The 27,503-nt window shown below is 36.2% G+C and overlaps 2 protein-coding genes across 3 annotated transcripts in view; both read left to right on the forward strand.

Moving 5' to 3' along the window:
- The window catches only part of LOC145242436 (uncharacterized), a 158,605-nt gene extending 139,937 nt beyond the window's left edge, over positions 1 to 18,668 (forward strand). The window contains exon 2 of the mRNA XM_080105490.1: positions 18,419 to 18,668. The gene's annotated coding sequence lies outside the window, so the exon portion shown is untranslated. The remainder of the gene's footprint in view (positions 1 to 18,418) is intronic.
- Positions 5,080 to 27,503, forward strand: part of LOC145242437 (protein NipSnap homolog 1-like) — a 95,284-nt gene continuing 72,860 nt past the window's right edge. The window contains exons 1-2 of one of the 2 annotated variants that reach the window (XM_080105491.1): positions 5,080 to 5,418; positions 24,009 to 24,181. In XM_080105491.1, the coding sequence (XP_079961617.1) occupies positions 5,348 to 5,418; positions 24,009 to 24,181 (244 nt within the window). In that variant the 5' untranslated portion in view covers positions 5,080 to 5,347. The remainder of the gene's footprint in view (positions 5,419 to 24,008; positions 24,182 to 27,503) is intronic. The other variant, XM_080105492.1, reaches the window with a different exon arrangement.

Raw genomic sequence — 27,503 nt, forward strand, 5'->3', positions numbered from 1 at the left:
CCTCTTGTCCGGTTACAAACTCATATAAATGCGCAGATCTATAACATTGTTCAAGATCATATTGTGCCAATCATACAGAATTCAGGTTTCGATAGGACTACCTTTATGCAAGATAATGCCCCATGTCACAAGGCAAAGGTGGTAATGAGTTAGCTTAGCGAGCAAAATTTCGAAATCATGGATTGACCACTGCAATGTCCTGACTTAAACCAAATAGAAAATCTTTGGAAGACCTTAGGAGTGAAAGTTATGGAAATAAATCCCACTAACACGGAGGATTTGTGAGTGAAACTTCAAGAAGAATGGTCTAAAATTAGTATCGAGGATTGTCAAGAACTGATTCGTTCTTGTAGTTGAAGATGTGCGACTGTCATTGAGAGCAAGGGTTCATTTACTAAATATTGATTGTATTTTTATTGCTTTTTGGCTGTTTACATTGTTTTTCTCAATTCTGTCCCTTACTTTTGGACGTTACTATTTTGAAAATAAATAAATAATGGTCATAATTCTTTTTCTATCAAATGATTCAAATTTTATTATGTCATTATGGAAGATAACGACTACCAGTTGTTAAAATTTCAGCTTTTCACAGTTGTTATTTCTAACAAATATTAAGTTTTAAAATTTTGTCCCTTAGTTTTGGACGCTACTGTATACAGGGTGACCGAAAAAAAACAGAAGACATTCAATTGTTTTTCTGAGCATTTTACAGTCAACGGAGAAAAAAAGGTAAAGACCCTAGTGTTTTGATGTGATGTTTTGAATATAATAAACTAGTTATGACCAAAGTTTCATTTCATTCGGACAAAACACTATGAAACGGGGCCTAAATAGAGTTGGGGTCCGTTTTTTGGGGGGGCCAAACTGTATATATATATATATATATATATATATATATATATATAAATGTGTGTGTGTGTGTGTGTGTGTGTTCCCTATAGATTCCAAAACAGCTCTGTCATTTTTTGGAAATTTCACACAGATGTACTTTATATGTCTAGGAAGTAGGTTTTGTATCGGAATACCACCTGCTACGTATCAAAAACTGATTATCAAAAATATTTGATGCATTTTAAACATTAATTCAAACCATCATATAAAAATGATTTTTAAAAGTTAACAGTAGGTTCCCTACAGTATAATGTAGATTATGACATATTGTTGACTGTAAGGAAACATTTGTAGCTTCCTCTCAGTGCACAGCAATTTTATTGCTTTTAATGACAATAAAAGTATTAGAAATGTGAAACATTTGTTGATCCTACTTCAATCCCAGACAACGTCAGGTCACCCTACTAGTACTATATATATATATATATATATATATATATATATATATATATATATAACTACTTAATTTACTCACATAAAATTAATATACGAAAGTATAGATTTATGCGTAAACTTTAAGTATTTACTTCAAAAGTGCTCAATACGTAGGTAGAGCTAGTTAGTAAATTATAAAATATATATGGCGATTAAGTTACACTGAATATTCCGCGTTTCATCCACTCTAGGACTCCTCAGGCTTATGCTTAGCCTGAGGAGTTCTAGAGTGGATGAAACACGGAATATTCAGTGTAGCTTAATCGCCATATATATTTTATAAATTACTATATATATATATATATATATATATATATATATATATATATATATATATATATATATATATTGTGTGTGTATTTAGGGCGCATTTCTTCCTTCAAAGAAAACATTATTAAAAATAACAAAATTCTACTGCTTATACCTTATTTTTATTTTTCCCATTTTTCTAAGGTCATTTTTCTAAGGTCATTTTTGTGTAAAAATTTTTGTGTAAAAATCGAAAACATTTAAAGTATGTTCCATATGTATTATGAACGTTTTCGATTGATCAGATTTCGTCTTTATGCACGATATGTGTGCACATGCGCAATAGACTCTTTACTTGGTCGACAGTGGTAATGCTTTGCTGGTTAGTGATGACAGAAGTTCCCTGAACAGCTAACAATTAAATAACTGGGAAACTCCTAAATCATGCAATCACGTTAACACCTGCTCTTTCCTGTGCTCCACATACTTTATCCACATCTGAGTTTTCATCTCCACTGTTTGACACTTCTTGCATACAAACTGCTTATCCTCGTTCAACTGACCATTCAACTGCACTTCTTGTCTACCCAATATTTACCATAATTGAGTCGCACCACTTATCCACTGCAAAGGGGAACTTTCTTCTTTTGAGGAGCTTTCCAACACTACAATCACTGATCATCGCTTTGGTTTTAGTAACATTAACTCTGAAATCTTTACTTTCCATATTTCTTGTCATATACATACGCGCACATGTACACACAAGTAGATATATTCACGTTCACGTACATACACTCACATTCACGTGTATACACACACACGCTAATGTACACACATGTACGCACACATACGCACACACGTATGCACGCATGGACAACGTCACTTCCTCTTTCAAAGAAAATCCACACATGCGCAAAAGACCACCGGAAACAACTATAAAAGCAAGAGACAAGCTGTTTCCTGTCCTTTTCGAACCAGCTCTCGAGCTAAGAGGTCTGACGAACTAGCCGCCTCCCGAAAGGGAGGCGCGCGCCCGTGCACGTCACATCCCTTGCTACTGTATGTGTGGGGGCAAGAGTTAACAGACAGTACGTACAGCTTACACGTTTTCTATTTCCATGGCCTGGATTGACTTTTTCTCATTTTCTCTCTATATATATACTACAATAGACTTTCCTTTTCACCAGCTAACAACAAGAGATGCACACCAAACTGGATTGACTTTCTCTCTTTCTCTCTCCACGACAATAGACTTTCCTTCTCACCAGTAAACAGCGAGAGACGAACACGGACATGAACACGTGTTGTACACTTTTCTTTCATGTGTTTCTTCACGAAATAAATTCTAGTTCGTTTAATTCAAGTAAACGCGTTGTTCGTTCCTTCCTCAAAGCAATTCATTTTTCCTTTCTCAATGCAATTCATTTTTCCTATTTTGTACGACTGGGGGATATGTATAATATATCCACCAGTCCACTACAAGCCCCTCTTAAAATTTCAACTATATTCTGTTTTTTATGACATTTAAATCATATGTATCAACTTTTATGAAACACTTCCACTGAAGCGGTCACAAATCTCAAAGTACCCTCCTAATCTAAGGAGGCTATAGGCACTAGACTTCCTTTAAAACTTCTAATATATTCATCATCCCCTTCAAACTATCCGATTTTCAAGAAATTTGAGTCATGTGTAAAAGGCACCAATTCAGTTTTCTCTGACTATATTAGGGGCGAAATTAGGGGAGGGAGACAGTAAAATCAAAGGAAGTAATATGGTGTTATGAGTATAGTGAAAAAGTACATGGCAGTGATCCTTATCAAATACCAAACAATACTGGGTCTTCCTGCTTGTATATCATCATTTTCATCTTTCATCTTCTTGTCTCATAGTTGAGGTTAGATGTTTTGTGAATGACTTCTAACTGTTCCAACTATCTGTTGTTAATTTGCTTCGTCATCAGTTTATTCCTTTCATGTCTTAAACAGCATATCACAGAGCTTGGGTTCATCAATGTAGGACACACATTGGTGCATTTTTGGATGAATGACGACAGGCGAAGTGGCCATACTAGTTGAGATGTCATTCTCAGTCGGAGTTCAATTGCGATTAATTGTCCCAACAGTAGGAAATATGCTAATTGAAAATTAAATAGTGGGAAAACTTTAGGAAATTCTTACTTGTGATGTGTAAAATATCAGCGTTCACTAAAATTTATGGGAAAAAATCAACCTTTTAATTATTAAAAAAATTAAAACGTTAATTTTAATTATTAAAAAAATTAAAACGTTAATTTTAATTATTAAAAAAATTAAAACGTTAAGGTTAATTGTATGCTCAGTGAAAACAACATAATTTTTGACTATTTCCAGAAAATTTTACAAAGAAAATAACCTCTGTTAGCAAACACTTTTTCAAAAATAGTTTATTGCTCTGTAACTCGAGTTAAATTTAGAAGAATTGGTTTTTACTTCTCACGTGTGAAAAAATGCCTCTGAGACTTGTGCAAATAGAATGGAAATGAAAATGAAACCGAAAGGTTTGGGTTAGTTTAAGGTTAGGTTTTAAAAACGACTCTAGCTAATTATTTGTGAAAAATGACTTTCTCCGTGTCTTTTGTTCGTTCATCTATTTGCCTGTCTAATAAATAAAACAATAATTTATCTTGATTCGAGTCAAAATTGTCTGATTTTTTTTCACTTCTGATTTCTGCTCTGCAAACGGGGCTGGTGATAAGCAAGATATGGTCCCTTCTGATTTATGATTTTCTTCATCTCAGATAAGGTAAAGCCTCCCTCTTTCCCCATGTTAAGAATGGCTTTCATGTCTGCTTAACCATGTCTAATTATCCAAATGAACAGCAGGAACCAGAAGTCGAAAAGAGTAGACAATTATTTTGTTTCCCAATTTCTGCTCCACAATGGAATGACGGTGATAAACAAGATATGTACCTTTTTTTATTCTTCCTTTGAAATATATGTAAATGGCGTCTTATTAACTAAACATGGCCCCTACGATTAAAAGTTATTAGGTCGTTTATTATTTAGGATCACAAGTAAGTATTTTCTACAATTTCCCAGTTATTTAATTGTTAGCTGGTATATTTACGTCGGGTGTCCATCTGTACAAATACCTATTTTGTTCCTAGCCAAAAGGCAATCGGTGTGGTGTTCCGCCCCGCCGCCTCCCCAACGTAAACAGAATTTTTGTGAAATGGTACATGACGGCGCGTTACTTATGGAAAAACGGTTGATTAAACTGCAGAAGCACCTGTTAATGGAATACCCCCCCCCCAAAAAAAAAAGAACGAAAAACATAAATATGTGTTTGGTGCTTATGTTTTTGCAAACCGCTCGTGAAAACTAAAATAAGCATTTTTTTTTTTTTTTTTTAGTTCTGTAAATAAACATAATTCAATGAAAATAATCAATTTTCAGATAATCGTGTATGTTGATCCACATTTTCGTCGAGTCCTCAAATTAAGGGGCACCGCTTACTTCCGACAAGTTTCGAAACCGGAAGTTGTTTGGATCGGTAAATATGCAAAATCGCCAAACACGCCACAAAGGGTTGATATGCCGTAAAGCAGACGAAACACAGAAAGTTGGCAGGAGAAACTAAGAAAACGTTCAATTCGAAAACGAGGTCAACGCAAGTAAAAAGGCAAAACTAATCGAAATCAAAAAGAAAAAGTAAATAAAAAAAATAAAAACAAGAAAAACAAAACATTTTCCCCATCTCGAAGCAACAAAATTTTCCCCCAAAACACGAAATGCTTCCCAAAACTTTTCCGACTTTATTTCGGTATTCGACGAAATTGAGAGAAATTCGATCTTTTATCAGGTGAGATGAAAAAGTTTCTTTCCCTTTTTTGTAAACAGAAAACAACTTCAAGGACAAACTTTACTTTTTTTGTTGTTTTGTTAACAGTTTTTGCTATATTTTACAGTTTTATTTTATTTTAATTTTTATCAAAAGTTCCAACATTTATCTCAAAGTTTTTAGCAGAAAAAGTTATTTGAAATAATTTATTTTTTTTAGTTCAATATTTATATATATTTTTTTTAGTTCAATATTCCCATAATGATGCAATTTTTTGTTTAGAAGTGCGCAACATGAACTTTAAAAAAATTATGTTATCCAAATAGACAATTTTAACTTAAAACTGTCTATTTGGATAACATTTAAAACTTTTAAGGCTTCAAAATTACTTTCGATGCCTACGAAGTAACACCGAATCTACCAATTAAATTAAATGTCTCTTTTTGCCTACCCACGAGTGCAAAGTTGGACACTAATTGCATTCTTGTTGAGACAAAAATTATAATTATCTCAGTCATGAAGGATTTTTTTCCTCTTCCTGAGGACTAAACCACAGGTTCCTATTTACGCCCCCCCCCTCAAAATAGGATTTGTATTTCGTGGAGAAAATCCAGTCCTCAAAATGGAATAATCTGGCTTGAGACAAAAATTTAAATTGCCTCAGTTTGGAAAGATTTTTCACTGAAGAAAGACAACAAATGTGTAGCAACACAACATTGACATTCGCAAAAAAAAAAAAAAAAAAAACTAATCATGTCTGAAAATTATATCAGTGATACCACACCTGTTTCTACCCTCATCCCCCTCCCCCATTTTATTACTTGAATTAAAATCCAGTTTATTTGAATCACTGCGGATTATTAAACATTTAAAACAAAAAAAAACATGGATACATGACGACAATATTTAATTCCGCCATGTTGATTCCGTAACGTGCGTGCACGTGCATATTCAGTTTTACTGCCCGACAGTATATATATATATATATATATATATATATATATATATATATATATATATATATATATATATTACACAGGTGTCACCACATTATCAAGGCCAAGAGGCCACTCGAGGATAAGGGTTAAAGAGTGTACAGTAGAAATTGGACAATATAGTAATCGTTAGTAATGGAAATTCCGTAAATTTGTTAACTTATATCGGTAATCTCCAAAAATACCGTTAGGGCTTACAACATGGCCGCCAGAAGAGTCAACAAAAAACTGCGAATAAAATATATAAAAATCGTAATTTCTGTTTTTAAAGTGGGTTGTCAATTTTCTTTATGAAATATACTTCCAAAATAAACTATTACAGTCGTTTAAAACATAATAGAAGTATTACGTTTTATTTTTTAAAAACAATGTTTACAAAATGTCTACGCACGTTCGTGGACATTTTGTAAACATTGTTTTTAAAAAATAAAAAATAATACTTCTATTATGTTTTAAACGACTGTAATAGTTTATTTTGGAAGTATATTTCATAAAGAAAATTCACAACCCACTTTAAAAACAGAAATTACGAGTTTTATATATTTTATTCGCAGTTTTTTGTTGACTCTTCTGGCGGCCATGTTGTAAGCCCTAACGGTATTTTTGGAGATTACCCTTATATCATATATGGAACGAACGGCTCATCAAGAACTTGTTTACGTTAGACTTGAAGACAACCATATTGTAGTCAGCAGGAAAACGGAAGACAATTCCACAGGCGTGCAGTTGCAGTTGTAAGAAAGAAGCTTTGTTCATGGAATCTATGTTTAGGTTCAGGCACAGATAAAGAGTGGGGGGAATTATTGATAGTGTGTTCTCCTAGACGAGTGTTTCTTGTAAAAGTTTGGCGAGTGGGGGGGGGGGACCATAGACTGGAGCTCAGTCGAACACTTTCCATGAAAATAACGATACATCAAAGACAAACTCGCAACATCTCTTCTGTGAGATAGAGGTTTTACTGCATTTCATCTAGTGCAGTGCACCTGCTTTTAAAACCCCACCTAACCTCCCACAGAGAAAGTAGCTATACTAGTAGAATATCAGTCTCGAGACAGATCTAAGCAATAAGTATAACATTAGTTATATTTTAATTTACTTTTTTGATAAAAAAGAGAAGGTACCCTGCTATTTTTTATAATGTTTTCAAGTTTTATGTTATTTTTTTAACTTGAAAGTACAGAATAGTTACAAAACTCTCTCCTCGTGTTAAGAATGGGTTTCTAAATAATATTATTTCAGCATAAATACCGTTTATTTTCTTTTTAGGGGAAGGGATAAAGTTTTACTTACAAGTGATAAATGATAAAGTTTACAAAATAAAAATGTGCCCACGCTACTCAGCCCATTGCCTCAGTTTAAAAGAATGGGATTTTATGCACATGGATGTGCGCGTTGATCCTTTTAAAATGTTTTACTAGATATAAATCAAACTTTGCAATTGTTTTTGGCGGACCTGAGGAATCTTGCACCCTCTGTCTTTGTTCTATTTCTGTTTTTTTTTGGGGGGGGGGTCAATTTTTTTTCAGCAGATTATTTTCAAATGGGCACTAGTTTACCAAATTATCAAAAAAAATGAAAAATTAACATTTAAATATGTGTAGGCTGCTCAGTCAGTTTCTAATGCAACGTTCTAGTAAATCGATCACCCATTTTAGAACCATTCGACGTTTTTAAGCCAAATTTCGCGAATTCAGCTTCTTTTTTTTTTTTTTAAGTAGTTTAACTGCGTTTTTGAATTTCGATTTTGAAAATAAACTTAAACTGTTTCAAAAAGAGCTAAATTCGTGAAAATTCGCCTAAAACAGTCGAGGTGTTCTAAAATAGATGATCGACGTTTGTAGAATGTTCCTAGTTTCTAAATGCATGCAACGGTCTAAGAACGGGGCATTAAGCACGTTACAAATATTTAAATATTGACTTAAAAAAAAATTTTTATCTGGTATCCATTCGATAATTAAAAAACTAAACATGAAAATAAAAAAATTGAGGGGGGGCAAGATTCTTCAGGTCCGTCTGTTTTGTATATCTAACTAGCAGTTCAGCCCGGCTTTGCTCGGGCCTTATGTACTGTTCATAATTTGCCCTACGTGTAAATACACTTTATGTAAGATTTCAAGTGTTTAGACCAAAATTTGTCTGAGTAATTTCGTAGAGACCACAGGTCAATTTTTTAAACTTTGACCGTAATTTTGACCCCATAACATTTATTATTTGGTTTCAAATAAAAATACAAAGTTTTACCAATATCCAAGTTACCTACGTCTAAAATTTCAAGTGTTTAGACCAAAAATTGGCTGAAGAATTTGATAGAATCTGCAAAGGTCAACTTTTACCTTTTGCCAGCCAAATTTTCGCCTCGAGCACGCTACGCGTTCTCGCTTCTGGAATGGTGTGAGCAACCTGGGAATTCATCTGGCAGACACCTTATGCAAATGGTCATGAATGATAGTTTCCACATACCCTGTACTAATCTTGACATCTTGGGCTATTTGGCGAATAGTAATGCGCCAATCTTCCAAAATGGCAGCCTCAACTTGACGGACAGATGCCTCATCAATGACAGAAGGGGTGGGGGGGCGACCAAGTCTGTTTCCACAGACTTCCGGCCATGTTTGAATTCACGATGCCAGCGTTTTACAAGGTCATATGATGGGGCATTATCACCATAAGTTTCTTTCATTTCATCAAAAGTCTCCAAATCCCAAAACCGGATCACTGCTCGACATTCAACAGGCTCCATTTCACACGACTCAGTTCAAACACCTGTAAAACAGAAACCACAATTAGTTCAGAGCTGTAATTTGCCACATAACCCATAGAGATATAAATCATTGCACATGCAAAATTTCAGCTAGATCAGACAACTGGAAGTGGGTCAGGGGCATTACTTATTGCACGCCCCTCATAGATGAGCATCCTTAGTTACCCCCTTCCTACATACTTTTTTTTTCTTTTTGCAATCATGTATGAACACTCGTAAAAACTTGAAAAAAAAAAAATGCATTCCGGCATATCTCGAGACAATTTATTCTTGCATTACTTCCCTTGTTTTCTAGACGGTGATAGCTGATTTGGTGTTCCTGACGAAATATCTCCTAACAGATATTTTTAAATGGAGGAATTTATCACATATCTATTATTAGTAGTTGTAGTTTGGCATAAAAATGTTTATTTACTTTCAAGAATGTTTCACATAAAAAAGTTAAGTTACAACAAATAAATATGGAGTTTCGTTCTATATTCAAAAGCAACTTTATTTGTCATCTTCATTAGTAGAATGTACATAAGAGAAACAGGCTAGTAGGAAAGTTCAGTGTTCATGCACGCTTGTCTTTATAGTAATAGTGAAAAGAGTGTCTGATGTGGAGACGAAGATTAGTCAGGCCTGTTGAAGGAGAAAGAGAAAGGTGTTCAGTGTATTTACATTGTAGGAGCATGCATCTGATTGTAGAGACGGGGCAAAGGGTTATTGTCTTGTGGGAGAAGAAAGTATGTGTGTGAAGCATACAGGGAAACAAGTTTTGACGATAGCCATGTTGACTTGTTGCACTCACATTGGCCTAGGACCAACAACCCTAAGCGATGTCTGCTGCCAAGCAGAGCAGGGAGAAAAGAGAAAGAGAGTTTGCCGATTTTGCCTTTTATGTACTCGGTCACATGATTGAGAGCTGGCTTGTGATTGGACAAGCCAGAGAAAAAATGGATTACAAATCTTGAACCGCGAGAATTAACTCCTGCTATTGTGCTTGTTTCAAGCTCGTCTGCTACATATTACATATTTATTATATAATCATTCTTATGCTAAACTACTTATAATAATAATAATACTATTATTATTACTACTACTAATAATAATGCTAATAATTTGTCTAAGAATGTGATAAATTCCTTCAGTTTAAATATCTTGGAATATATTTCGTCAAAGACACCAAATCAGCTGTCAGTGTCTAGAAAACAAAGGGAAGTAATGAAAGAATAAATTGTCTCGAGATATATTGCGGAATGCAAAAATAAAAAAAATTGCATATAAATTTAACATAAAATAATCATCTAATTTCGGATCAGATAACATTTGAATAATGTAACCAGTTTATTTAAATGTTGGATATAATCATGTTCTTGCTGTGTATTTTTGTTTTGTTTTTTTAATGATTTGGTTAAGATTCCTTATTCTAAGAAATTTTTTTTCAAGTTTTTATAATGCGTTTACATGTAATCACTTAAAAAAAAAAAAAAAAAAGGAAAGAGCGATAATTTAAGTTTGTAATTTCCTAGTTAAAAAAAACAGGACCACTTTTCTTTTTTAAGAAACTGATAAAAGCAAATGCTCATCTCCGGGGTTAAGGTTTTACTTGAGGGATTAGCCTGATCTCATATGATGTAGTAACCAAACTACTCATTTCTGTTTGCAGTACTGAAATCGTTCTCAAGGTACTTGAAAAACTCATAAAATCACCCCAAAAATTCCAGATTTTATAAAATTGCCAGAAAACATGACAAACCAGAAAAACACCCAACTAAAATATGGTATCTGGCGAGATTCAGTTCCTAATATTAAACTTCATCTGTAATATAATTTCTAGGAAGAGTTTCAGTTTAAAAAAAATATTAATTTAGGTATAAGTAGAGAATAGTTAGCATAGCCCCACCCCTTCCATGTTAAGAATGATTTTCTAAGTAATATTATTTCAATACGATCAGTAAATCCTAGAAGATTATTTAGAAAGCTATTCTTAACATGAGGGAGGAGGAGCTTTGTTAACTATGCTGTACTTTCACCTAACAATTTAATAAAAAAAATTAGTAGTCTTTAATGTCAAGAACCAAATTTGATCAGACACCATTTGCTATGGACTTGAGTCAGACGTTCTTCTGGTTTGCCAACATTATTTTACTTGTTTAAACAAGTTACTTCTGCATAGATTTCACAAAGATTATCGTCTCAAGATTACATGAATTTTTTTCTTGTTGGGCGTTAGATATTCACTAGCCTGCAAGATCGCAGGTTTTTACCAATAACGCCAAGGCTTAATGGTTGTGAGTGAAGTCAGAAAGTTCATCCCAGACTACAAAAAGGAATGACCTAGAAGCAATGCTACTATTGTAACTCTTCTGCACCAGAATGTCTTTATAACTGGAATTCTGGATTTTCATTATAGCCATGTCAGCCAGCTTGCAGCCTTAATACAGCGAGATGCTAAATCTGTTGACCATGAGTGACTCTAAGAACTGTAGTTCCAGACAGCATAGCTCTGATACTACCATTACTTCTACCATGACGTGGTAGGGTTAGACTTTTGAGAGGTGTTGTTATTGTTGGAACATTGAATGATGAAATTCCTATGATGTATTTACTGAAACCTGCTTTTCCTGCTGAAAACAAAATATCTTTAAAGATATTTTGTTTTTAATTAAATAATAAAAATAAGTCGTATACAAGCCTGGAAAAAACATTTTGAAATGACTAGAAATAAAACTTGTAGCATAACTGTATATAATAGATATTTTTACTTGTTACAGTATGTCAAACACTGGTATGTCTGAATGTTCACGAGTATCCATTTTTTAAACATTTTATTATAAGTTTAGAATGATTTGGAGTCTTCGATCTGTCTTATGACAGAAACACCTAATAATTTTACACATGAGAGTGCAGTAGTTTACTGTGGTTTAACAAATGTTACCTACTGTAACAATCAAGAAAAAAAACAAAGGGTTATCAACTTTCAAGTTTGTGGATTGTTTCACATATTGGGCACTCGATTTTCAGTGGAAAAAAAGAACTTTGTTGTTAGATATTTTTTAGGTGGCATCCATTTGCATATGAAAAGAGCAACTATTTTAAGAAGGACGAATTAAGGAAGATAGGCAGTTGAATTTTTTACAGCTGAGAGAGAACGTTGGAGTTGATATTTCTTGGTGTTCATTGCAGTGTTAAATTTTTTTAATTTCCTTACAGGATTACACTTCCATAAAACTGAATTCTTATCTAAAAACTGATAAATCTGTTAAACTAAAACATAATGGGACAGAATTGATACTAAAATTTGGCCACCATGCACGGTAGCTGATGGTTGTCTTACTGCTCATGAAAGCAAACACATATCTACTACTTATTTAATAATCCTTGTTTAATTTTCTGAATTGAAGGTGTGATGGGAGAGTTATAAGGATGATCTTCTTTTGATCATATCCAAGTTACCTCTCCTGAATCATTACTAGTTGAGGGGAAAGGCACTATCCTATTTCTGAAAATCAAAAATAGCACATAAGAAATATAGATCAGGATATCTCTTTTTTTGGCCTGGATCATAAAAGCATTAGATGCTATCCACCATACTGTCATTTTGATACGTCTTTAAATTAGGGCAATTTTTTTTTTTTTTCAGGCTCCCTTTCATCTGGTTGCAGTCAGACAAGCTGTATTAAGGCCGCAAGCCGACTTTTATGATTTAGACATCATGTCCATCGAACATCTTTCACAATCATAGCCCTATTTATTTCCTTCTGCTCGCACTTGTTGAGATTCCTAAACTATTCCACAAATATTATGTCTGAGTTCGACAAACTGTCTATATAGAATAAATGTGGATATATGTAGATCCAACTCTTATCTTTTTCATCTTTAATCCAGCAGACAAGACTATTAATTTCTGTTTTGTGTTGATTCAATAATAATCACAGAATAGGAAATGTCATTTCTCCAACAACATTAGTGCTGATAATTATGAGAATGCAATTCAAAATGAGGTCATCTTACAAGACTATCCCGAAACATGTGTTACACAAAAAAGTTTTCCTTTTAATTTAAAAACAAAACAATATATTCTTTCCACAATGATTTTAAATAACAGAAAATAGTCTGAACAAAAAAGTTTGTTTTATAAAAACAAACTTAGATTTTTCACTAAAACAAAATTAACAAAAGCAATATGATGAAACCTTTTGAAAGTGTCAACATATTAAAATAATAATTTTATCCATTTTGGGTTTTCAACTTTTCTTTATACATTCATGAGACATCGTAAGATGTGAACATTTTTTTTATTAAAAATTTTTTAAATTATTTAAAAAAAGTATTGAATAATTGATAATATATAATAATAATAATAATAATAATAGATAATATATAATAGATGCTTTTGCTGGTTGCTTGAGGCACACTACTGAGGAATGTCAATAGGTTCACACCTGAGAGCTTGCTAGTACAGTGGTTTTCTATTTTTAGGGAAATCTGCTGTTTTTGGTTCCCCAATTTATCGGAGAGGGACCTATGTTTTCAGTGGCGTCTGTTAGACTGGACGATTGCCAGATAACCGTCCATTAGTTTTTCCTGAAATTTTGCCACAAATTCTATTTCATTAAATAGATGTGCACAGTAAAAAAACGTTTTTGCAAAAATTCTTGTTGCATCCCCAAGGGCTCAAAAGAAGCCAAAAATGCCTCAAAATGGCCAAAAATGACAAGTTTTGCCCCATAACTTTTGATTCATCCATTAGATTTTTCTGAAACTTGTCCAAAATGTGGAGCCAATTGTTTTTAATATAAATCCAGTATAGGTGACCATGGCAAAATTCTGATTCGCGCCCCCAAGGACTTTTAGTGCAAAAAATGCCCCTTTTTTATGGCTCTTTTTTTCATATTTCTCAACAAAAACTACATATGTCTGACTATGTAGTGTTTTTTCATCGTGGTCGACTCAAATATGCATGTTTTAAGGCTTGAAACTGCGCTGGGATTCAGTGTTCCCAGGGGCTCAAGAGGTCAAAAATACCCCAAAATAGCCAAAAATGACATTTTTTGCTCTATAGCGTTTGATCCATCCATTAGATTTTCCTGAAACTTGGCAAAAATGTGGAAGTTTCAGGAAAATCTAATGGATGAATCAAATGCTATAGGGAAAAAAATGTCATTTTTGGTTATTTTGGGATATTTTTGGCACAAAATTCTAGTTCATATCCGTCTGGGACTTTTAGAGCTAAAAATACATGCCTTTTTGGAGCTCTTTTTTATATTATTCAAAAACTTGATATGTATGTCTATATATTCCATGGTGCTGAATTCAAATATACATGTCTTAAGGTGTGAAACTGCACCATTTGTATATTTTCACTGGGATTCAGCGTTCCCAGGAGCTCACAAGGGGTCACAAATGCTCCAAAAGTGCAAAATATGACACTTTTTACCCTATAACTTTTTACCCTATAACTTTTGCCCATCCATTAGATTTTTCTGAATTTGGCAAAAATGTGAAGGCAATTGTTTTTCATATAAATTCAGTATCGCTGACCCTGGAAAAATTCTGCTTCACATCCCTGAACATATACACTTACCTTAGCACTAACTTAATGTTGGCACTTCTCACATTCATCATTTCTTCACTATTTTTTGTGGCATCATCTTACATGCAGCACCAGAGGGGGACCATGCACGCGCGACTTGTTTGTTTGTACACTACATAATTAAAACAAAATAAGGGGTTAACCCCATTTCTTTCTTATCTCAACTTTGGATTCCTAACTAAAAGCAATTTTGTATTTATTTTTTAAGTTTATAGAGATCCAAATTTAGTGTAGTGATTTTTTTATTTTTTTTTTTTTTTAAAATTAATGAGTCACCACTTATCAAGGCCAAAAGCCACTTGAGGATAAAAGTTAAGGAAATAAATGAATGTACAAAAGAAAAAACTTTTTAATTGCCACATCATTTTTCCTGTTTTAAACACACCCCTTTTTTTTAAAAAGTTCATATACAAGTTGCTGTTGAGAAATTCTTGGAATTCTGCAGTTGCTATACATAACTTCTGCAATTCCATGACACAACAGGGATGGAAGCAAAAATGCTAAGTTTTTTTGCTGCAGGAATACAAATGAACCTTAATATTAGACTTTTGCTATTAAATTTCTAGGCAAAAAATTACTAATTGACACTTTAAAGGCTTCAAAATGAATTTTGGATTTCATATCTTCACACACAAATCACTGTGTTTGTCATTTTTAACTGATTTTTAACTGACTAAAAATCAATGCAATTGTTTAGTGGCCTCACAATATTTAAAGGTGATTATGAAATCTTTACACTGATTTCAATTAAAGTTTAAATGTAAAAGTCTATTATTGTCGTTCATGTGTGCACCATGAAAAATATGGCATTTACTGCACTTCTATTGTATCATCGTATTTCGTTTAACGTGCATTTGCTGGCATCAAACTATCAACACGATAGAAAAATCTCAATAAATTTGCCGTCGAAATACATTTTTTTCACATCTGTGTTTTCATCCATTTCCATTATATAACATTTCTTGTTCACAAATTATTTATTACTTCTCGACCTACTCTATGCTTACAAGTTCCACAAAAAATTGAGTTACTCCCTAACTCCCTTTCCACAAATTAAATTGAGGAACTTTTCTCTCTGAGACATTTTCAGCACCACAACCATTGATCATCATTTTGGTCTTTCTGACTCAGTTTTACTGTTTGCAGCATTCTTTAAACCTTTTTTTATTTAACGAGTAAACCTTTTTTTATTTAACGAGTAAACCTTTTTTTATTTAACGAGTAAACCTTTTTTTATTTAACGAGTAAACCTTTTTTTATTTAACGAGTAAACCTTTTTTTATTTAACGAGTAAACCTTTTTTTATTTAACGAGTAAACCTTTTTTTATTTAACGAGTAAACCTTTTTTTATTTAACGAGTAAACCTTTTTTTATTTAACGAGTAAACCTTCCATTTTGCTCACAGGCAATTACTAAATCATCAACATACAACATCTCTTCTTGGCAACCATGCAAAACTCCCTGGAAAATGCTGCTTGTATGCAAATGAAAAGCAACAAACTCATTACAGAACCCTGATGTAGTCCTACTTTAACATTTATTCTTATCACTAAATGTTCTGTTAATTCTAGCATTACTTTGAGCATTTATTGCTTGAACAACCTTCATTAACCACGCATTTATTTCAAGTTTATACAATGCTCATCAGACATCTCATGTTACAAGAGTTTTCATCAAATCCACAAAAGCACAATACAGGTTCTTTTTCTTGCTAAGGTACTTCTCTTCCATTTGTTTAAGAATAAATATAGCACCAGTGGTACTTTGCCCAGATATACACTTTGCTTATCTGATTTTTTGCTGTTCAATTAATCTTTCAATCACCTTAAAGAGCTAATCTTTAATTACCTCTATCTAGCATGGTTGCAGAGTCGGATGGTGAAAATCCGACTCCTAGAATTCCGACTCCGACTCCAACTCCTTGACCATTATGTGGAAATCTATTCTGCAGATCCATATACCAGCCTCCCACACCTATTCAGCATTTTATAATTACTTTTCATGTATATCATTTTTTTATGTTTAACATTCATTGTATGATAAATATACTCCCATATACGCTCTACCAGCTTTATTTATTTATTTATTTAACGTTAACTCCTAACAAGGCATATCTCCACTTGGACGAAAAAGGCTACTTTTTGAGACCATGTCTTGGAAAGATTAGCAAGCTGTCGGTTTATGTTATATTTAAACTTCTGCATATCAATACAACCAGGAAAGCAGGAAGCAGGAATGGAATTCCAAAGTCTAGCTGTTCAAGGGAAGAGACTATTAGAATAGCAAGCTTTTTGGCATCTAAGGACCTCAACAGTCAAGGGGTGAGATCTTATTGCTATGCGGGTTTGTCGGGGATATGTATGGGGTACAAGTGCAACGAGTTCATCAGAACATATTCCATTAAAACAGGCGCAGAGATGCAACATTGTGACTATGGGACAAGAGCTGGAGTTTATGTGATAAAGTGGGACAGATTAGATTGACAATTTTTTTTTTTTTTTTTTTTTTTTTAACCTATCCGAGAGGAAGAGGCTAGTGGTAGATGCACCAGCCCAGATATGGCAACAATACTCCATGCATGAGCGAATGGTGGCCTTGTAGAGGTACGGGATACTCTCAAGTGTGAATAGTCTTTTAGCTCGATAGAGGGAACCCACCATCTTTGCAGCAGTCTTTGCAATGTCCTCTATGTATTTGTTTCAGTTCATATTGCCTGCAAATGTTAGGCCGAGAAGTTTGAAGAAAGAATTCTCAGGTAGAGTGCTATTTGTCATAGATATAGGTGGTTGCAGAGGCATCTTGTAATTGTTAAAGGAGAGCAGCTTAGTTTTACTAGCATTAAATGTTACCATCCATTTGCGTCCCCATTCCATAATGGTCTGGAGATCATTTTCTAACGATTCTGGCATTGTCTTCGATTTATGTACATTCGTTCTTCCCTCATGCATGTTATAGAGCATTGTATCATCAGCAAGATACCCATCTCAGATACAATATTATCAGGGAGGTCGTTTTTGAATATCAGGAATAATAATGGTCCAAGGATCAAACCCCCCCCCCCCCCAAGACACTCCCGCATTAATTTTATGCTGCTTGAATGTATGTCCATCAACGACAACCTGTATGCTTTTATTGTCTAAGATGGATCTAATTATATTTAGTATACGTCCAGTTATAACGTACAATTTTATTTTCATTAGCAGCCCTTTATTCCAGACTTTTTCAAAGGCCTTGGATGTATCAAGGGCTACAGCTGTAGTTTCACCCGCTTTATCCAGTACATAGTAAATGCGTTCACAGATAAATGTTAACATATTTGCAGTAAAACGACATTGCCTGAATCCATACTCCATAGTGTTTGATTGATTAAGGTCTCAAAGATTTTAGTGAAAAGGGGGAAGAGATTAATGGGGCTACATTGAGAAGGTCTGTTCTTTCATCAGAATTCTTGTACACTGGTTTCACAGAGACCATCTTCCAGCTATTAGGGAAGCAAGAGTCAGCAAGACATTTATTGTAGAGCTTGGAAAGTATGGGGGCTAGCTCAGTTACTAATTTCTTAATTAGTATAGCAGAGATGAAATCAGGCCCACACGCCTTTGAGGTGTCTAAGTTTTTTATGATATCACGGACATGAGAAGAGGTGATTTTTACATCATCTAATGTGGCTTTAGTCCGCATAGGGAAATTTCAGAGGGAGTTGTTTGTTGGCTCTAAGGTGGAGATGGAGGTGAATCGCCGGGACAGCTGTTCCGCCTTCTCCATTACCATGCATGCAACCTTCTGGTTGTTGCTCAGTGGAGGAATTACTGATTGTCCTTTATTCACTACACTAGTATAGATTTTTCAGAAATCACGAGTTCCTATCTTTGGTGATTCTATGCATTCCCTGATTATTTCAGCATGCTTTCTTTTGACTGACACTATTTCTCTCTTACAATGATTTCTAGCATCTACAAATTTTTTTCTATTTGTATTTGACTTATGACGTACGAACTGGCAGAATGCATGCTGTCTTTGTGCCATAACAGCTGCACAATCTGTATGAGCCTTGGTTGTGAGCGGCGACCTTCTTGGTTATGACCTGCTGTTAGGAATGGACGTTATCAAAGAATTGGGGAGTGTCCATATTGATGGTGAGGGTAAGGTACATTTCTCTAATGCTTGCCTTGCTCTGGGTGCATCCATGAAACTGGAACAGCCTGACTTTCATGCGGAATTCAACCAGCGTACGAGATCCTGGAAAGTTGCTTGGAAATGGTCGGACGAGCAGCCACCCTGGAAGTTGTACAATAGGGTTCTGGAATATAAAATTCCCCCGGGAGTTCGTGGAGAATATGATAAGGAACTACAGACTTGGATAAAAAATGGATGGCTAGTTCCCTATCCAGAGAAGGAATTGGGCCCCCCGAAGTGTCTGATTCTGTTAATGGTGGTTATCCAGTATAATAAACAGAAGGTGAGGCTGGTACTCGACTATCGGGAACTAAATGCGCACGTAAATCCTTTTACAGCCCGTGCGGATGTATGTACCGAGTTGAGGGAATGGCGGCAAGCAGGATCTAATGTATCTGTGCTGGATCTTCGTAAAGCATACCTTCAAGTGCATGTCCATCAGACGCTATGGCCCTATCAAACGGTGCTCATCAAGGGAGAAAGGTATTGCTTAACCCGCATTGGATTTGGACTTAATGTGGCACCATCAATTATGCAAAGGATTGTTGACGCTATATTGACTAAGGATGAGCACATTCAGCGGGCAACATCTGCATATATTGACGATGTGGATGAAGAAATTGTGCCTGCAATGCGTGTAAAAGAACATCTTCATAACTTTGGCCTTCTCAGCAAGGAACCAGAAAGGCTACGGGACGGTGCTAGAGTGCTCGGTTAGCAGGTCTGGGAAGAAGATAATGCCCTGTGTTGGAAATGAGGCACCCTGTGTTTTCATGCGACGGAATGTATTTTCATTGTGCGGAAAGTTGGTTGGACACCTTCTTGTGGGTGGCTGGCTTCATATTGCAGTGGCATTCATCAAACGGAGAGCCTCTGACGTCACCACCGGATGGGATTACAAAATTTATGACGCCCCTCTCAATACAATGGTCAGAGAGGTCCTCACCAGAGTGCACAAAGAAGATCCAGCACAAGGCAGATGGTGTGTTGACAGCCAGGACCGTAGTGTATGGGTTGACGCAAGCTCTCATGCCATTGGTGTGTCATTAATCCATGATGGAGCCATAGTGGAAGACGCTTGCTAGTTGCGCCCAGAAAAGGACTCCCAACACATAAACCTGGCAGAACTCGATGCAGTGATCAAGGGAATAAACTTGGCAATCCTTTGGAAGACAACCACCTTGCGACTATTCACAGATTCTGCTTGCGTCCATAAGTGGATTTCAGACACTCTTACCGGACGGGCTAGAGTGCGAACCAAAGCAACAAGCGAGATGCTCATCCGTCGGTCGCTCAACGCGATCATGAGCCTGATGAATGAATATGCACTATCAATGGAGGTGTCCCTGGTCAGATCCAGCATAAATAAGGCAGATTAACAAGGGTACCTCAAAGATGGCTTGATGCCATAAAAAGAACTGTTGAACCTATTCAACCTCCCTGTGCTGCATCTGATCAATCTAATCGGATTAAGGAAATCCACCAACAAAGCAGGCATCCTGGAGTCAAGCGGACCCTATATTTTGCTAAGTTGGTTGAACCAGGAGTGCAAAGAGCAGACGTCATGGAAGTGGTCAAAAACTGCGTGGAATGCCAATCCATTGACCCGGCACCCGTTCGCTGAGAAAAGGAGAAGTTGGAAGTTAGGAGCTACTGGAGCCGGCTAGCGATAGACATTACTCACCACAATGGCGAGGATTTCCTGACTCTCATTGATTGTGGTCCGTCAAGGTTTGCCATATGGTGTATGCTGTGTCGACAAAATACAGTCACTATTGTCCGTCAACTAAACAATATTTTCGTTGAACGTGGACCTCCAACAGAGATATTGCTTGACAATGGTGCTGCATTTACCAGTGAGCAGTTTAGGAAGTTTACTGACAGCTGGGGAATACATCTGAGGTTTTGATGCGCCCATGTACCTAGTGGAAATGGGATCATTGAATGGAATCATGGAACCGTCAAAACAATCGCGGCTAGATTAGACTGCACAGTGGTTGAGGCAGTTTATTTGTACAATGTAACCCCGAAAGATGATGTTTTGTCCTCTACGGCGCCGGCTGATACATTGCATAGGTATCACGTCAGGGTGAAGGGCATAGAGACGAACCCGCTACCTGAACTGGAAGTAGCCGGAGAAAGAGTGAGGAAAGGGGATGTTGTGTGGATCAAAAATCCACGAGGCAAGTGCATAACATGGTATGGAGTTGGGCGAGTCACTGAAAGAATCAGCCCATAAACGGTGTGGGTCGACGGCGTGCCCCGTCATGTTAAAGACATACGGTTAGTAACGCAACCATCACTACATAACATGAGCGAATCAGAGTCAGAATCTAGCGAGGCATCTCTCTGGATTGCAGCACCACCATCAGACAGTGACTCTGAGAGTAGTAGCCTCTCAGAAGAGACAGAGATGCTTGACCCTCAGACTAGACGAAAACACAAGTGAAGATGAGACGTGTGTCGTCCCCCCTCGAAGAAGCACCCGGCGACGATGATCACCACCCCCTTGCCATCTCTGTGATCATCAGATCAGGGGGGAGTGTGGGGAAAATGGCTTACCGTACAAACGTCCTCGTGTCTGTCTGTCCTGTGAGTCGCACGCGTCGAGAAAGAAAGAAAGAGTCCATCATGATGACCGTGACGTTTTGTAGTGAACGAAGTCTCGCGGGATCACGTGTGGGATCACGTGTCTGTGCCTCATAAAAACAGGTCACTTGTGGGTGGAAGAGGAAGGAGAAATCATTTGACGTTTGAGAAGCGGCAAAGTCAGTTGGAAGAATTTGTGTGAACAGTGATTTTTGCCTGTTGATTGACTGCAGACAGAAACCACACTAGATGATCTGAAAATCACCCCTTCTCAAGTACATGATATCACAAAAAACCTAGACACCTGAAAAGCATGTGGACTTTATCTCATCCCAGCAATGCTATTAAAAAAATGCTTCGCTGAGTTTGCTCCAGTTCTCTCTTTAACAAATGTCTTAACAAATCTTGCTTTCCTGACAGCTGGAATACTGCCTCTGTGGTATTAGTTTACAAAATCTCTGAACGAACTCATTAAATTATTGCCTAATTAGCCTCCTCCCACTTTTCGTCAAAATATTTGAGTCTTTAATTAATCAAGCTCTAGTCCACAACCTTACAGCTGCTAAACTTCTGTTTGACCATTAATATGGATTTAGATAAGCCCATTCTACTGCAGATATTCTAACTGTAATCTCTGAGCATATATACCAAGCACTGAATAAGGCAGGGGAGGGGAGAACAGTAGCCCTATATATAGCTAAGGCTTTTGACAGGGTATGGCACGATGATCTTCTCATGAAAATAAAATCGATGGTATTACTGGATAAGTGCTTAACATAATTAAATCCTTCTTAAATGAGAAAAGAATCCAGGTTGTCGTCGATGGGCATACGTCCAAACAATATGATATAAATGTAGGTGTACCTCAGGGATTTATCCTTGATCTTTTATTATTTCTGACTTACCTGATACAATTGTCTCTGATATGGGTATATTTGCCGATGACACCACGTTCTATAGGAGTAACATGGGGAAAACTAATGAGAACATATCTAAGGCAATGGCGAAAACTCTAGAGGAAAACCTTTAGTCTGGGTCAGAAATAGATGGTAACGTTCAAAGCTGCCAAGAAAAAACTTGTTTCCTTTAATAATTACATGAAACCTTACCAACCACCAATAGCTATGGCTAAAGATACATTACCCGAAAGTACTTGTTTCAAACTCCTCAGCTTAACGTTCACAGGGAACATGAGTTGGAATAAATACATTGAGATCATTGCTAAGGCTGCTGCAAAGAAGGTGGGCTCTATCTATCGTGCTATGAAGTTACTTATGCCTGAAAGTATCCTGTACCTCTACAAAGCCACCATTCGCCCATGTATGGAGTATTTCTGTCACATTTGGGTTGGTGCATCTGCTATTAGTCTTTCGCCTCTGGACAGGGTTCAAAAGAGAGTCGCCAACCTAATAGGTCCTGAACTGTTATCTAAGCTTCAGCCCCTGTCTCATCGACGAAATGTTGCATTCCTCTGCTTGTTTTACAAGTATTTTAATGGTGGACGCTCTGACGAACTACATCTCTTGTACCCCCTCGATGCAAATACCCCCGACAAACCCGACAAGCAGCAAAGTACCACTCCTACACAGTAGAGATCCCCAGATGTAAGAAAGCCTTCTATTCTAATAGTTTCTTCCCCCAGAACTACTAGACTTTGGAATTCTCATCCGAGTTCCTGCTTCCCCAACTGTACTGACATGCAGAAGTTCAAGTGTAATGTAAACAGACATCTTGCTGCTAAACTCCCTACATAGTACCCTTGAAACTTAGGTCCCTTATGGTAGCCCCCTACATTTAAGTGGCAATGTGCCTTGTTTGGTGTGAGAATGTAATTAAAAAAACTGGTAGGCGCAGAGGCTGTTCTTGGCCTTCGGGCCAGGAGCAGAAAAGGAAGTAATCAGTTCTGCTCAATGTGGGGGCAACCCTTCATATCAGACAATTGCTATTTAAGTCAATTAGTTTGGTCAACCCTTCATATCAGACAATTGCTATTTAAGTCAATTAGTTTGGTCGATGTGGGGGCAACCCTTCATATCGGACAATTGCTATTTAAGTCAATTAGTCTGGTCAATGTGGGGGGAAACCCTTCATATCAGGCAGTTGCTAATTTTGAACCCTGCCAGAGCGCCCCCTTAGGGGAGCTGGTTTTTCCTCCCCACACTAAAAAATGACCTTGTGCCTAATTTGCTCAGTGGGGAAGCAAATAAATAAAAAAACAAACAGGAAAACCATATAAAAAAAATAAATTTATTGGACTTAAGGAGTCAGATAACAAATTCCGACTCCTAGTACTCTTAGAAATCCAGCTCCGACTCCAGCTAAAACCTCCGACTCATTCCGACTCCGACTCTGACTCCGCCACCCTCCTATCTAGAGCTTACCCTTTACCTTTTTTTGTAAGAGTTCCTAGACTTTCCAGATGTGATGTAACCAATTAGGCATTTGAACTTTTTTTTTTTTTTTTTATTTCATTATTGAAAATTTGATTTTTGAAATTTTTCTTTTTAGGCCATTAAGCTTGTCAAGTGACCTTGCACAGCAACAAAGCCAACAAGTAGACACTGCAGAAAATGAAGGAAGTGGTTGGTTCAAGAATTTCTTGCGTGTCCGTACATTGCCAACGAGTAGCGAATCTCATTCAAGCCAACTTTCTTCAAAAGAAACTGTTAATGAATTACAAGGTACATTTTAAGAAAGAGTTTTATTTAATTTTAAACAAAGTTTGATAGAAATGTTTTTGTGTTCAAGTTGCTAATATAAAAATTACTGTTCCAGTGATCTGTTGAATTACTAAGTCGTTTGAATTACAAGTTGATCCATTCATTGTGAAATGTTGTGGAAGTAAACCGAAATACAAGCTTTACATAAATGGCATGAAAAAGTATAAACATTTGTGAAGATTTATTTATCAGAATTAAATTAAAAAAAAGAAAAACAAGAGAAATATATTCCAATTAATATCAGTTCTTCTGAGGGCAGAACTTTTTTCTTTTTTATTTGGAGGGTCACTACATATCAAGGCCTGGCGGCCATTCAAGGATAAGAGTTAAGTGTTAGGTAAATGGTGAGACAAGATCAGACACAGTGAAACTTGGGTAAGGCCAGATTATCTAAATGAACGACAATAGGAATTTATTTACATTAGACTTGCTCACAACCATGTTATAATCAGCCAGGAAGCAGACAAACGGTATTACATTCCACAGATGGACAACTCTAGGAAAGAAACTGCTTATGGGATTTTCATTTTGTTTTGGGCACAGATAGGAAGTGAGGAAAGTTGTTTGCTGTTGTTTTGGCTAAGCAAGTATTTTTTGTGAACGTTTTATAGGAAAGAACCATAGATTTGAGCTCAATTGGACACCTACCATAAAAGTATCAATAGGACAGCCTCACAATGTCTCTTCTGTCCATCATCGGCTACTAAATTTTGAAGACGGCTTTGTATTCTTATCAAGGCGGGAAAAGGTGTTTTTAGGGGCTCCACCCCAGATGAGGCAACAGTACTCCATCTTGTGTCGTATTTGATTCTTGCACAGATAGAGGATTGTGTCGGGAGTGAGATACTTTCTGGAGAAGTAGAACGATCCTATCTTTTTAGTGATTTTGACAATGGATTTGATGTAGGTCCTTTATTTCTGGTTAGGGTTAAAGGTCAGTACCAGAAGTTTATCGAAGTTGGGTGCAAAGGTCATTTATTTGAACATTGGTGGTGAAGGTCATTTATTTGAGCATTGGTGGTGAAAAGACAGCAGTTTGGTTTTGAATATATTAAAAGTACCTAGCCATTTTTTTTTCTCCATTGTACTACATACTCCAGGTTGGAGGAGAAAAAATCTATAATCTGGTTTTTATTGGTTTTTTGAAGTGTTGCCGTAGATAGTATACATAGACGTCAATGAATGAACGAAGAATGTAATTTGGGAGGTCATTAAAGAGCAGGAAGAATTCTGTCCATCAACAACTACTTGGATAGACATTAAACAGAGAAAGGAGTTGATGGTTGAGGATATTAGCAGCTATTTCAGCAATAATTTTTTTTTTTTTTGTTGAGGTAGTTTGACTCTAGCAATTTACTCATGAGACAAAGGTGATTTGTCTGTACTAAGATACAGAAAACCAATTCCCCATGTTTTTAAATACTCGGCCGACCATCAAGGTTTTCCATGGTGTAGGGAAGCATCTTCTCTTAAGGCAATGATTGAACAACTTTGTTTGTATTGGAGCTAGTTCCAGTTGTAGCTTTTTGAGCATGATTATTGGAATGTTATTAGGGCCAGTTGCTTTGCTGCGATCAAGGTTTTTGATAAGATTGGAGACATCTCTGACAGATATATGGATGTCACTAAGAGTATTGCCAGTCCGGGGAGAAAATTCAGGGGGTAGATGGCCATTATCACACAGGATGGAGTTTAATGCAAAGTTCTTGGCAAAGTGTTTGGCTTTGTTGGATGCTGAAGTAATTGCCTTATGATGGTTTGGATAGAAGTTATACATCTGTTAAAAACTCTACTAGTTATGCGCCAAAACTCATGAGAATCTAGCCTCTGCTCAACTACTTCAAACTTTACAGTTAGAGTGAAAGACACTCTCATATTTTTGATGATATTTCGGAAGTGGTTGCTAGTAGACCTATAGGTGGCTTTAGTTTCTGAACCTCTATTTCATTTAAAGCAATTAAAATAGTGATTCCTATATGCAATTGCAGCAGGATATTCAAGGGTGTAGCACAGTTGCCGATTTGGTTTATTTGGGAGTTTTTTAGAAGGTATATAGCTGTCAATGCCAATAGTTAGCCACTCTGTAAAGTTGGATGCTATAGAGGATACATCTTTTTTTCTAACATAGTTTAGGGGTAGATCCGATATATATACATACAAAAACTGTCTCAGTCAGCCATAGAGTAATGATACCACATTCTGTAGAGAGGGAAATCAGGACTTTTTGCTGTTAATTTTAATCTTAATTGAGACAACCATGCGGAAACATAATGGAGGATGGGCACAGTTCAGGGCAGGAGGTCAAAACACAACAGTTAATTTTTAGATTCTTTGCAATACTATTCCCATCTTGAATGTTATTTTCACAACATTCACTTTCTTCAGGTGAGCACTTTTATCTATTGCATTATGGGTCTACAATGACCATGCATCTATTGCATTATGGGTCTACAATGCAATGGATAAAATGCTCAATAGTAATCCAGTTTTCTGAAGGTTGAAGATTCAATCTTCACTACAAGCAATACTAAGAATACAATTACAAATTACTTCAGATTTTTTTTTTTTTTTTTTTTTTTTTTTAAATGGGTGTCACCACTTATCAAGGCCCAGAGGCCACTCGAGGATAAGGGTTAATAGGTATACATTAGTCATTGTGATTTTAGCATAGTAAACAGTGGGAATTTTGTAACTTGGATTACTTAGGGGGACGATTCAATTAGAACTTGTTCACATTGGACTTTTTCTTTTTTTTTTTTTTTTTCATAGGTATCAACACATTATCAAGGCCAAGAGGCCACTCAAGGATAAGGGTTAAAGAGTGTACAGTAGAAATTGGACAATATAATAATCATTAGTAATGAAAATTTGTTAAATTTGATAACTTATATGGAACGGCTCATCAAGAACTTATTTACGTTAGACTTGAAGACAACCATATTGTAGTCAGCCGGAAAGCAGGAAAACGGAAGACAATTCCACAGGCGTGCAGTTCTAATAAAAAAGCTTTGTTCATGGAATCTACGTTTAGGTTTAGGCACAGATAAAGAGTGGGGGGAATTATTGATAGTGTTTACAGCTAGACGAGTGTTTCTTGTGAAAGTTTTGCGAGGGGGGACCATAGATTGAAGCTCAGTCGAACACTTTCCATGAAAATAACGATACATCAGAGACAAACTCGCAACATCTCTTCTGTGAGATAGAGGTTGCAAGGAAGAGAAAAGGACATCTCCTACGAAGCTACGAAGTCTATTTTGAACTCTATCAAGGCAGGACAAGTCCT

Source organism: Euprymna scolopes, chromosome 21, assembly GCF_053919585.1.
Source record: "Euprymna scolopes isolate OS-2025 chromosome 21, ASM5391958v1, whole genome shotgun sequence".
Classification (NCBI taxonomy): domain Eukaryota; kingdom Metazoa; phylum Mollusca; class Cephalopoda; order Sepiida; family Sepiolidae; genus Euprymna; species Euprymna scolopes.